Source organism: Ruditapes philippinarum, unplaced genomic scaffold (genome assembly GCF_026571515.1).
Source record: "Ruditapes philippinarum isolate M1 unplaced genomic scaffold, ASM2657151v2 ctg2146_1_1_1_1, whole genome shotgun sequence".
In the NCBI taxonomy this organism is placed as follows: Eukaryota; Metazoa; Mollusca; class Bivalvia; order Venerida; family Veneridae; genus Ruditapes; species Ruditapes philippinarum.
This window is the reverse complement of record NW_026859194.1, coordinates 181,908-196,455: the sequence shown is the minus strand read 5'-3', so window position 1 is coordinate 196,455 and position 14,548 is coordinate 181,908. Positions and strand designations below refer to the sequence as shown.

Genomic DNA, 14,548 nt, shown 5'->3' with positions numbered 1-14,548 from the left:
TTGTCCGGGTTTGGAGGTTGTCCGATTTTGGTGGTCACCAACCAGCACACATACTGTGTACTCAACTTCTTGTGCAAATTTATTAAAAATGCAAATATAAAGAGTCAATGTTTATTGCTCAAAGGCTGAAAGTGCTTTAAGCTATTTTTAACATTAAAATCGAGACACTCTATATTTTAGTACTGTGTAGCCGTATGTCAAAGTCACTCGATTAATTAAATTGTGCAAGCGCTTGTTTTTGAGTTATCAAGCGTCCGCTATGTCGCCTAAAGAAATCATTGAAAAAGTTGAACAACTCCTTTGTCCGTTTGGCTTTGAAGCACATGCGTTTAAGGTTTGAAAAGACTAAAATGTTTTTTTAAATATGAAATTGAAATTATTGTTATAATATGGTATTTAATGCATAATTATGTTAATTGTGTTATTGGACGTTTCGTCCTCAATATGTTTAGAACACAAAATTATGAGAGAAGCAATTCGACCCAGTTATTTGGATGAACAAATAACTATATATTTCAAAATGTTAGAACGTCTTTTTTTGTAACGTCTTTTTTTGCGTGTCACAATTTAGTTCTGTTTTAATTTTGTCTGTATAAAAATGTTTATAAAGAAAATATCAGATTTCAAGATGTTTATGTAACGATAAACCCGTCAATCCATGTTATTTCATGCATTCCAGTGTTTTACTGTAATATATCAGATGATTATATTCTGATAAATCGCTAGTGAAATTTATAAAATATAATTTTCACTGTACTGGTCGGAGACCATCAACCGGACACTTTTGGAACATTTTTCCGTACAGATTTCATAATTTTTAACCTAGAGACCAAAATATTTGACACAGTTAAGCTAGGTTCTTCTCCTAACAAACAAACTAGTTTGTTTATTTCTGATTGTATTGACACTTATATCTGAAGCTCGACAAGGAGGGTATCAAATTTACCTAAATTGTCTACACTACAGTACCATGTGTCCGGACAGATATGTACATGATGTGATTTAATTCAGATAAAAGCTTGGGTGTTTTGGTTTTTGATTTGTAACATGATATACAATATGTCAGCAACAAATGCTGAAGTTTTGGATATTCTATTATTCACTCTGCAAATGATTATAGCTGGTATATGAGGTCAGGCATTGCTTTCTTGACCGCCGAATTTCAACGTCAACATTCTTGAAATAGACATTAAAATATTACCATTTACAGAGGTTGAAATAATTTTATTTACTTAATTTTAAAAGAAACATGCACTTATTGTTGATAAAAAAGTGACTGACAACCACTGAACAAAGAAAATACTACATTAAGCATTTTCGGGACCGTCCGGGTTTGGTGGTTGTCCGGTTTTGGTGGTCCCCAACCAGTAGTTGGACTAGATCTGAATACGGATAAAAAGAATAACATAAGTAGATGAAATACAGTAACTGGCAAAAATAAATGCCATCATACATAAATTTTGCTTCTTTAGGAAAAGAAAGTTGATGTCATCATACATCATGTTAAAAATGTAACAAAATAAAAGAAAATTAACAGAACTATATTTCAAAATTGATGATGGGACATCATGATGTGATGACTTCATAAAGGAGAATGCACGTCGTTACGCGACAAAATCAGTTAAAAAATACTTAAAATCACTTAAAAAGCATGAAATAAAAAGAAAATTTATTTGTTTTACATAAAAGATTATAAAATATTTCATTCGTGAACACCATTTTTTCTTTTTTCACTGGTGGCTACGCCACTTGTGAAAATATTGCATCTGGTGTTCACTCAGTGAAATATATTTCAATCTTACATGCAAAACAAACAAATATCCTCTATGTCCAACTTATTGTACTGTGCGATGAGATATTGTTCTATTTTGTGTCTGGGCAATATCTCACCTCTAGAAGCGAGATTCTGACCCAGAACAAAAATATCTAAAAATCTAGCTTTGGCATGCCAATATACTTTGACTAGAATCTCGCTTTTACACCAGACACAAAATAGGAGAATATCTTGTTGCACAATTAGTTGGACTACTTTGCATCATGATTTTGAAATTTTTGCTTAAAAGTGAAAACTGAAAATCATAAATTGTTATGAATCTTACTATACTGTTATATTAAATTTTCATGCAAATTCTACTATTTTCTTATTTAATGTCTGTAAATTTACAATAAAAAAAATCTGTAAAATTATGGATCATCCAACTGTCTGTAAATATCATGAAATCCTAGACCTGAATATTGTATACAATATCCTAGACCTGGGGTCTAAACTAGATTAATGTATAGAAGGCTCATATATAACTGTATGAAATATAGATGGTGATAAACATAGAGGTCTTTTTATGGAGATTGCCAAAAATATACCCCTATTGATAAATTTTGAGAAAGCAAAGTTTGGTTTTATCATTGCCGGTGCATATACGTATCAATACCCACTTTGCGAAATTTTTGTATTGGTAATGTTTTGCATGTGCACAGGTCATTCTCTGCTGTAGTCCGACTTATATATGACTAGCCAAAGAGACATCAAGATACAATTAATTAAATTTTGGATGGTTTGATAGCAGGAAAAAACGGTATGTTTAATGGGTCAAACAGTTCAGGCCAAATTAATTAGGCTATCTCTGCTGTATGCAAGTAGGTAACACACAGCAATCCAGTTACTGATAAAATGTGGTATGTCCTTTGGAAAGAAGTTAACCACGGAACACGAAGAACAATAAGAATGTTTTAACTAAGCCTATATCTTTCTAAGTAATTATAAATCATAAATTGTGTCCATTTTTCAATTACTGTACTCCATAATAATGTTCTATCACAATGTTCCAACACACACTGCCTTTTCTTGTTAAGCAAAATCAATAGCAAAGACAGTTAACCCATGCCGCCAAGAAATCAAAAGTAAGGTGTTTTTATGAATTCTTAACACATTTTAGACTATTTCTTGATATCTGCCTGAAGATAGTTAAGTATAAAAATAAATTCATGTTAAATATGTGACATATGTACATAATTAAACCACTGTTTCATTTTAGTATGCAGAACAATTGACAAGGCAATTTGTGTTTGTCAGAACTGAACATAGTGATGGTTTGCAGCTTATTGTCTGATGTACTGTTATTGAAAAATGGACACATTACTAAGAAAGACATACTAGTTGAATGTTTGTATTACCTTCAATCATCTTATTGATGATAAGTAAAGTATCCAACTTATATAATTTTAAGCTTCAGTCTCCAAAGTTTGACCATATTGCACACTTCAGTCCCTGAAATGATGTCTTTTAATGTTGATATCAGGTAATGACCTTCAACAGTGTAGAAATTATTACCTTGTCTAACGACTGTTCTCAGGTGAGCAATCTAGACTAGGTATGTCATGGCCTTCTTGTAAGTTTGAAAAGTCTGGGGTTTTTTTTGGGGTGATCAGTGTACACAATTCTGAATTTCTTGAATATTTCATTTCAGATTGGCTTGAATATTACATTTCAGATTGGCTTGAATATTTCATTTCAGATTGGCTGGTATAATGAACATGTTGATGAAAATTTCAAGTTTCCGTATGACTATGATACAATGGCAATACTAGTTATCAGTACACCAGACATGTTTGACAAGAGTCTTGTCCCTTATATAGTGAGAACAGAATGTCCAGGGACTGGAGATATGTTAGATCACTGTGTTACAGAACATTTTAATAATATAAAAAAGGTAAGGATGAAACTCGCTGAGCAAGTAATGACAATTTTCTATTTCTGCAATATGGATAGATAGTTAATTTTATTAAAGATTTGTTAAAAGTTTTTGTTAGCTTGACTTTTTAAATGAAAAAAAAAGAACTTTTGCGACAGTCATGTTGTCGTTATAATTTGTTCAAGATATTTGGTATTATGTTTTCTAGGAGTATTCTTTTTGCTGCAATATTCTTTCTTCAAGGTCTTTGACTATAGACGTAAGAAAAAGTGGACTTTTGTGTTTACCAAACACGCTGTTGTTGTTTTTATCAGCACATGACATTTATGTGACAATGACAGGTGATGATGTCAAAATGGAAAATGAGTTTTTCTTGTAAAAAGACTTTAATGTTCATTAAATTAGATGTTAGCTACTTGTTACAGTTATTTTCTATATTACCCAGGAGTTTGCTGACTGTGATATAGAAGCTATCCATGACTTTGAGTTGTTACCAAGCCGACGTCCTAAAGTCCTTGTCCAGACAGCAGGTCATGTATCAGGTGCAGCATATTATTACCAGAGGAAAGATTTAGACCCAGATCCATGGGGAGATAAAGCTGTAAATATTTATATCTATTAATAATATTGTAGTGATATTTTGAACATTGTATATACCGTAAAATTCCTATTAAACGCCCCCGGGGGCTAAACATTTTCCAAAAGGGTGGCTATTATTACAACACTTTTTTTCCTAAATCCAAAAATCATTGAAAATACATTTAGTGTTAACAAGTGTTGGTAATAACATTAAGATGTGTTGAGGTTTTTAAATGTTGTTGTGATACATTTTTGTGTTTACTATGAAATAAAATGGATTCTGAGGGATTTGAATAAAATTATGGATTTATTAAAGAGTTCACCACTGATGAGCAGATTTTTTTCCATATCAAAAAGCCTGGGTGCTTTTATTAGGGGAGAGGCATTTATTAGGAATTTTACGGTACATAGGGTATAATATGGTAAATTATACACTTTTCAGTTTTCAGCTGGACTATTCGAAAAATAGGGAGGGCTATTGTACTTACTTCGATGTCTATGTTTGAGTTGCCATCACAATTTGGTTAAGTTTTTTGCATGCAAGTTGTTATCTCCAAAACTACTGAAGAAAATGGGTTGAAACTTCACACATTTATTTGAGAGCATAAAAGGAGGTCTTTTTCCAAGGCCAATAACTGTAACATGGGTTTTTATAGAATTATGGCCCTTTTTGAGTTAATAAATTCTACATAATCAAGTTGTCTGTTTTTCTATCAAGCACTGACAATAGTTAAGATTGCTATTCTACTGATAGCTCTTGTTGAACTGTTGATTTATCTAAAGACCTTCATTTGCAAAATGCTGAAATTACACTGCAGACTGAAGTTATAGTCATCACATAGCCTGTAATTGCTGGCAGACCTTGCTCTAATGGTTTAGAAATAAATAATTCACACTAGCCTTCAAAACACTTAAATATCATAGACTACTTACTATCAAAATAAAGAAGATTTTAAACTTGTTGCTGTCAAAACAAATCAAATGATACACATTGGATTAAAATGTTCTTACACTTTGTCATCTCACCATTAAAGTTATCAAAGCTTTGATACTTTTAAAACTGCTGATCTGTTCCTCATGTGGTGTCATTGATTAGCCCATTAACATTCAATGGTCTATTATGTAAACAGTGTAGCTGAAGAGTCTGAAATGAAATCTTAAAGGGGACATGAAGGTCTTCATTCACTATTAAAGATGAAAATTTACAGTGTAATACTGAAAACCCATCCAGAACAAAAACTTTGTACTTGTTTTGTACAATGCCAACATAACGTAAAGTTTTAAAGTAAAAAATCTGCAATGATACAAATTTTGTTTTTAAAGAAATGTAAGATTTTTTTTACATTGGTAAATTTATGGCTAAGTAAGGCAGACCTTTTCTCCACATGATGTGTAAAAGTACATGCAGTTTTAACTATAAAATTAATAAATTTTCAGGGTTATGTCAACTTGACCTGTAAAAAACTTTAAATGTACAATTTCAGTAGCTTGAAATATTTAAGTTTATTGATTTTATTACATCTATAACTTATAAATTTACCTGCAGGCAACTAAAGCTGCTTTCTCATATTTTCTATACAATTTTTCAAGTTAAATGTATCAGGCAGTTACAGTTTATATTATATTCCGACAGCGCAATTTCATGTTATAGACAAAGAAGATAGGATGTGTTTACACAATTATACACAATTAAATGTACATGCTGTTTACTCTGCTGCATAAAAGACAAAATGTCTACTTAATGCAGTAACGTGTAAAAGTAGCACACCTCCAGACTCTTGCTTATTTTCATGAAATTTGAAAATGTATTATAAAGTAAAATATTGTGAAGCAAAAAAAAGAAAATAATTTACACGTTGCAAACCCATGTAAATAACCAAAAAAAAAAAGGTTGAAGTAGCCCTGACTATGTTAGTACGGCAATAAAAATGTGGTGAAAAATACCACAAAATTGGTCATTAATCCCACATGACATGGAAATTATCACTTTTATCTTGAATCCTTGTACTTTTCTTTAAACCAATTTTCTCAAGTTTGATTTTCTTGAAATATTTTTGCTTAACTGGAGACATGCAGCTTTAAAACTATGAATATAACAAATATTTCTTTCCTTTTCAAAGCAGTGAAATGTTTGACAGGAAATAAGTTCATGTTAGTAAGATTGACGACTTATATCAAGTTTTGTGTTGGTAGAAAAACTGAAACCTGTGATTTTTGTTTGTAGTAGGAATATAAAGCATTATACAAACTGTATGTTAAATTTTGTTATTAGTAAATCATCTTTGATTTGTACATTATAAAAGTATATGACCGTACATGAATATGAAGGACTTTTTTAATGTTGAGTTAAAGTATGCAAAAATATAAGTTTACAAAATAGTTAATAGCTTTGATCCTATACTTCATAAAATGTTTGATTTCTTATGGGAAGAGCATATGAAAATTAAAGCTACATTAGCAAACTATAGACTAGTAAAGGTTTTTTTACAACGAAAAAACCCTTCTTTGAAATATTGATGAAACCGCAGAGCGGAAAGTTTTGATTTTACTACCATACGAGTATGTGTACAGGAAATGTACAAGTTAGCCGGAGGGAGGTTAAATTTATTTTTGTGTCAGTCTGGCAGCTGTAATTTAAACATGTATATAATGTACCTTATACATGAAGTTAATTTGAATAAATGGTGAAAACAGTAAGAAAGGTATAGAAATGGGACAGTCATAGAAAATACTGATATATCTACTGTTTAATGTAATACAGATAGAACTACTGATGAAATCAATACAATGTACATGATATTGCCAAGTTATATAAATGTGCCATCCATTTTCCCAGTAATTTCCCTTTTTATCACTTTGAAAATAGGGCCTTGTATGGTTAACCTATTCCGCCAAGTTGAATTTATCAAAAAATTTCACCTAATTACTTAATGTGGATGATTTTATTTCAACTTGTCTGTCATTTAGAGACATATTTTAAATATGATTTACAATATAAAAATCCCTTGCAAGCAATCATGTAAAAAACAAAATATCCCGATGAACGTCTTGAAAGACCGAAACCAGTAGACCCTAGTATAAACCAGTTTTACAAACCATCCTGATGTTTGACATGTGTTCTCTCCTTTTGATTTACTTGTTTATTTAAAAAACAAAATAGCTAAAGATGGCATATATATAATAAGTTTTATTGAGTCTTTTCATGAGAGGTATAAATGGTAATATATCCTGTTTGTCTCCTAAGATTAATGTCATGTTAGGTTAAAAGCACCATATACATGTGCATATGGTGTTTTTGAGCATCTGTTGGGTGTGATGCAAAGTTCAACAGCCTCTGTCACCTTAGGCAGTGATTTAAGAATACTTCTTTAAAAATATAGTAATGAAATACCAGCAGTATTGTACAGTACATCATTTACTCTATAACCGTATGAATATGTAATATCTACTTTTCTTGGTGTTTGTGATCTATAGGTTGCACACAGGTTCTATCCTCGGGCAAGGTGAAATTTCTCGGCATAGATTGAGTCTTATGATCATTTGTCTCTTACCATAATTCAGAAATCATGTGAGATTAGTAGTCAAGTCACTTGATGAGCAATTTGTAATTACTGGTTATCCAGGAAAGTAGATTAGGTGGACAAACTACTAGTCACAAAACGTGTTGAAACCGCAAAAAAACAAACAAACAAAAAACGATAAATAATCATAAAGTTGACATATGACTTTCATATTGGTGGTGTAACTTCAATTTTTACCATTTTAACACAAAGCACATTTTTTTTGTATCTTTTATAGACCTGTATTTTTATATATTTTGCAGAAAATATATGGTGTGAGCATACATCCGAAATACGGAGGTTGGTTTGCATTGAGAGGGGTCCTTATCTTCAAGAATATAAAACACCCGGACCTTGAGAGGGTCAGTCCTGTTGATGTTGTTAACACATACGAGCTGAAGAAAGAATTACTGGAGAGGTTTAACTACAACTGGCAGGACTGGACCTTCAGAGACATTATTCCAGTGGAAAAGAGATACTCGGAAGATCAGAAAGAGTATTTTGCAACATTGCCGAAAGATAGACAACCATTGATAGAAAAACTTAAAAGTCATAGAAAATGTGAAGCTGTAGATAGTTTGTGAATGCTTGTTTTATATTCAATGTTATTTATAGATTGACTATTTCAAGAAAAGGCAGAGCTATTGTACTCACCCTGGTTAAGTTTTTGTGCAAGTTTTTATCTCTAAAACTACTAGAGGGAATGAATTGAAACTTCACACACTTACTTTAGAGTCAATAGGAGGTCACTGTCCAAGGCCCATTAATTTAATATTGATTTTGACTGAATTATGGCCCTTTTTGAACTTGGAAAATTGTACATTATTCAGACTCTTATTTTATTATCAAGCATAAGAATAGTCGAGTCCTACTGACAGCTCTTGTTTTTACTATATAAGCTTTCTCTCGTGTCTGATTTTTTGACATGGAGTCCAATTCTAATAAATTGTCAGAAATTACTGTAGCTGTGACAAGGTTAGCTTTTCAAAAAGCTAGTAGCGACTCGCTTCGTAACTTTTTTCAAGGGGTGTGTTTAAATGTAAAAATGACAGTTCTGTTAGCTGAAGAGACTTCAGCGAACATCAAAATAAAAGTGAAGTCAACACTGGCCCGGTGCCCGATGGCCAGTGTATATAAGTTCAGGCCAGTGTAAATTTAAGAAAATTTTGTTAATTATTTAGTAGAATAAATTCAAAACTGGAATTCGGGCCAGTAAATTCAAAATCTTAAACTCTTGACTGAAAGTGACATATAAAGTTCTCTCAGTTTAACCAAGATGAGTATGAGTATATATGAAGGTGCATGTAAACAGATAGAATGAAGAACCTATGTCTATGCACATTTACTATATGGCCTGTTGACCTTGACCACAAAATGTTAGATCGGTAGATTTCATAAAGATGTCTCTTTATACAAAATTAAGTTGTAATACATGTATGTTATTTAGTATTGGAATGAGAGGCACAAGTCCTAAAGTAAACACAAGTTGTCAATCATACAGCCAGAAAAGCCGGGATCCTATTAAAAAATATAGGGATCCCGGAAATTGACCAGTCTAAGAAGATGTTTTTCAGATAAGCCGGGATCCTATTAAAACATATAGGGATCCCGGGAATTGACCAGTTCAAGAATATAGTTTTCAGAAAAGCCGGGATCGTATTAAAATGTAAATAGATCTCACTAATTGGCCAGTTCAAGTATATAGTTTTCAGAAAAGCTGGGATCGTTTTAAAACATATAGGGATCCCGGGATTTGACCAATTCAAGAAAATAGTCTTTGATTTTTCCAATTAATTAGGCATATAATTATAAGTATTGTGATTTCCGCATTAAATAAGTTTGTTAATAAATAGTTCTAAATATATCTATATTCTAAGTTAAATTAATTTAACGTTCATTACATACAATAAAAAAATTAACGTTTAATGGCCTTTCATTACGACAACAATCAACACAAATATAGTTCACTAGGTTTTTCCTCCATATCTTATACGATCCCGGATCCCGGGCGTCCTGGATCCCGGCCAGTAAATACATACACTAAATACCGGAAAGGATAAAATGACCGGAAAAAAGGAAAAATAAAAAATGCACAGAACCAGATGTACACTTATGTTAATTAACCAAACGAAAACTTACTACAGAGAAAACAGGTAAAATCGCTAAATCAGAAGTCAGTGTAAATATGATTTATTGAAAAGAATTCATAAAGACAAACATTTTAATCATCATTATATCTTTGCGCTCAAAACAATACTTGCTGATTTTTAAAAATGGCGTGAAAATTGAAGGTTTTTTGACGCTATGTAAGATTAAATTTGATTGGCTAAATAATTTTGGATCCTAGCCCTGATAGATAAATTTTGTAGAAAGCTGGAAGCCAAGCTTCGATTAAATTTTTGGATAGCTTCGGAGTTTTAGGTTTTTTCTCAGTAAAATCCTACCGTAATACCGGCTCGCCGTGGCGAGCCGGCAATAGTGACAACTTTAATACAGCTTACTCTGTCTCATAAAAGCAAACAAGCACTGATATGTCAAGGAACAATTGAAATCTTGCACATTAATGTTCTTCTTGATGATTTTTTGTAAGTGTTAATTACACTTGTAAGAAAATGACATAGATGGCTGAATTGGGCTGAATTGATCAAAGCTATGAATGATGGTTAAAATACCTTAAAATAGTGTCTGGAATTAAATTATGATAATGGAAATTGAAAAAAGAATAATCGACTTATCACATTCCAGGAACTGCATGGATACTCAGGTGGATTTAACCTTTACAGCAATTATGACTTTTCCATGCCACCAGTATAAATCTAAACCAGCCTGCACTATATCTATATATACTATATCAGTCAGTCAAGGCTTTGAGTTGTTTGCAGCCTAATTTTTCTGTTTTGATTCTTGAAATCCCTCAGTCTTTGATAGAGAAAGTTCATTTGCAGGCAAGAATGTGAAGATCTCTTAAGTGTCTCACTTATTAGTTTCTTTTAATACTTAAATTTGAACTTTCAATTTATTATACTTTTTCTTATCAATACATTAAAGTAATTTGTAGCTAGTTTTTGATAGTTGCTAGATTTTGTGTTTTTTAAATGATTGTGCAAGTATTATGTCCACTGTTTATTTACCCCATTGTGAATAACACTATTTATTTGAAAACAATCTGTTTTTTATCCTCCACTCTTTCATTATCACATCATATTTTATATGTTTTGGAACTTGTTATTATTTTTATTGTTATGCCCCCATTTCGAAGAAAAGGGGGTATATTGCTTTGCACTTGTCGGTCCGTCGGTCCGTTGGTCCGTCGGTCCGTAGACCAAATGGTTTCCGAGTGATAACTAAAGAACCCTTAGGCCTAGGAACTTCAAACTTGGTATGGTGATTGGTCATGACCAGTAGATGACCCCTATTGATTTTGGGGTCAAGGGGTCAAAGGTCAAGGTCACATTGACCTTGTAAGCAAAAACGGTTTCCGATCAATAACTAAAGAACCTTAAGGCCTAGGAACTTCAAACTTGATATGGTGATTGGTCATGATCAGTAGATGATCCCTATTGATTTTGGGGTCAAGGGGTCAAAGGTCAAGGTCACATTGACCTTGTAAGCAAAAACAGTTTCCGATCAATAACTAAAGAACTTTAAGGCTTAGGAACTTCAAACTTGGTATGGTGATTGGTCATGATCAGTAGATGACCCCTATTGATTTTGGGGTCAAGGGGTCAAAGTTCAAGGTCACATTGACCTTGTAAGCAATAATGGTTTCCGATCAATAACTAAAGAACTTTAAGGCCTAGGAACTTCAAACTTGGTATGGTGATTGGTCATGATCAGTAGATGACCCCTATTGATTTTAGGGTCAAGGGGTCAAAGGTCAAGGTCACATTGACCTCTTGGGTAAAAACGGTTTCTGATCAATAACAAAAGAACCCTTAGGCCTAGGAACTTCAAACTTGGTATGGTGATTGGCATGACCAGCAGATAACCCCTATTGATTTTGGGTTAATGGGTCAAATGTCAAGGTCACATTGACCTTGTAGGTAAAAACGATTTCGATCAATAACGAAAAGAACCCTTAGGCCTAGGAACTTCAAACGTGGTATGGTGATTGGTCATGACCAGCAGATGACCCCTATTGATTTTGGGGTTAAGGGGTCAAAGGTCAAGGTCACATTGACTTTGTAGGTAAAAACGGTTTACGATCAATAACTAAAGAACCCTTATGCCTAGGAACTTCAAACTTGGTATGGTGATTGGTCATGACCAGCAGATGACCCCTATTTATTTTGGGGTTAAGGGTCAAAGGTCAAGGTCACATTGACCTTGTAGGTAAAAACGGTTTCCGATCAATAACGAAAGAACCCTTAGGCTAGGGACTTCAAACTTGATATGGTGATTGGTCATGATCAGTAGATGACCCCTATTGACTTTGGGGTCAAGGGGCAAAGGTCAAGGTCACATTGACCTCTAAGGTAAAAACGGTTTCCGATCAATAACTAAAGAACCCTTAGGCCTAGGAACTTCAAACTTGGTATGGTTATTGGTCATGACCAGTAGATGACCCCTATTGATATTGGGGTTAAGGGGTCAAAGGGCAAGGTCACATTGACCTTGTAGGTAAAAATGCTTTCAAATCAATAACTTAAGAACCCTTTGGCCTAGGAACTTCAAACATGGTATGGTGATTGGTCATGACCAGCAGATGACCTATTGATTTTGGGGTCAAGGGGTCAAAGGTCAAGGTCACATTGACCTTGTATGTTAAAACGGTTTCCGATCAATTAACTAAAAACGCTTAGGCCTAGGAACTTCAAACTTTGTATGATGATTGGTCGTGACCAGCAGATGACCCCTATTGAGTTTTGGGTCAAGGGGTCAAAGGTTAAGGTCATGACCAGTAGATACTTGATAACCCTTATTAATTGTTTGATCACTGGGTCAGAAGTCATAATAACCTTATCACATGACTAATTGGCTGCTGATAGGGGGCATACATGTTTTACAAACATATCTTGTTTATATACATTGTGTATAGCAAGATAAAATGTAATTTTGAAGTTTGTGCCATGATTTTAATGACCTTTATTGATTGTTTATATTCCAGGAAATAAACAGATTTGAAAATGTTGTACAAGTGTATTTATTGAGGTTAATGCATGTTTACTTAAGGGCTAAGAGATTTTATCAAAGAACATGTATTCAAGGCCGTTGTCTTTCCACGTGACAAAGACATGTATTTTTGTGTCACATATTATAGTATTAATATTTTGTTATTTTCAAGAAAGAACCATCCTGTAAAGCAATTATTTCTTGTTAAAGACCATTACGGAATGCTATCATTTTTATTTTTTCAAAAACTTGTTTTATATTTCAAAAATTTGTTTTTGTGCCCTGTTACAGTGTCCAAATGTTACACCTTTGAAACATATCTAAGCCATATTATGCTTATTGTGTTTTAGCAATCAGTATTGTTATTAATTGATTCGGTATTTTGTATGGAAGACAAAATACTCTTTGTTTACATTTTGTTACATTTATCACAAATATTTCACATTCAGCAGTATGTTTTAGGTGATAACCTTCTTAAATGTTCAATATGCATTATTACAACATTATAAAACGTATGAAATTATTGTGTGCCCTTTCTACAGTATGAAAAAACTATTCATTTTTCAGGCAAAATGTACTTTGAATGATGACATTTTATATACATTATAGAAATATTTTCGGCTTCCTTTGCTTGTGTAGAAGGATGACTGAATCTTCAATATATTTAAATTTGAATGCTTTTTTAGCTCTCCAAAGCACACAAAGGTTTTTAGAAATACACCAACAACATAGTTTTCAAATGGACAGTCAAAGGTCATCATGAACCTTTGTGTCTTAATTACTGGAATGTTTTACATGCTATTAATAGGTATATTGTTGCAAAATGCTGATGAAACTTTGTAGTGCAATATGTTATGACTTTGAATAATAAATTTTATATAACAAGCAGTGTTTCTAATGTTGATTTAACCCTTTCCATCATGAGCATATTCTGAAAAATGGCCGTTTTCATTGAAAAGCCTTCTGTAACAAGTTCAAACTAATATGAGACTATGAAAAATGCTGCAATACTAATCAAACTTGGCACAAATGTTGACTGGACCATTGCCTTTGTAACGACATGCTCAGTCTTAAATTTCCTGTTACCATGGCAACGAGGGGACATCTCAAAATTGCCAAAAATCACTATTTTGCGTTGAATTGATTTCAAAGTGCTGCAACTTCTCAAAGGAATTAAGATAGAGTCCAAGGCTTTTCAGCGTTGGTGAAACATTACCTTATGATCGACCAGGGGTCATTTTTAGCCACTTACAACTCCAAAATTTTCTTGGCGATGAGGGGGACTGCCGCCCCCTTTAACCCTCCCAAACAGAAGGGGGCACATCCTCCTGGTGGCAACCCCCTGATGTACCTTTTTGATAGGGGGCGACGCTGAAAAAGTGATCACTTTTTAAGGAACATTTCCCAAACGAAAAACAGTGTTTGGGGCCTAAATAAGGTAATTTTTAACTGAGGCCTCAAAAAGGGTGGGGGTCGAAAAGACGTCAAAACACGTCTTTATGGAGTAAAGGGTTAACAAAAAATGATGAAAAACTTTGGAATTACCCAAAATCTAGCGTTTCCATGTTAACGTGGCCTTTCACCTAATTTTGGTGAAAAATTGTTGTT

The 14,548-nt window shown here is 33.1% G+C and overlaps 1 protein-coding gene across 1 annotated transcript; it reads left to right on the top strand.

Moving 5' to 3' along the window:
• Positions 1 to 215: 215 nt before the first annotated feature.
• On the top strand, positions 216 to 8,778 carry LOC132755564 (cyanocobalamin reductase / alkylcobalamin dealkylase-like). The gene is made up of 4 exons (XM_060746451.1): positions 216 to 334; positions 3,513 to 3,707; positions 4,135 to 4,290; positions 8,092 to 8,778. The coding sequence occupies exons 1-4, from the start codon at positions 260 to 262 to the stop codon at positions 8,410 to 8,412; spliced, it is 747 nt and encodes a 248-aa protein (XP_060602434.1). The 5' UTR covers positions 216 to 259; the 3' UTR covers positions 8,413 to 8,778.
• The last annotated feature ends 5,770 nt before the right edge of the window (positions 8,779 to 14,548 follow it).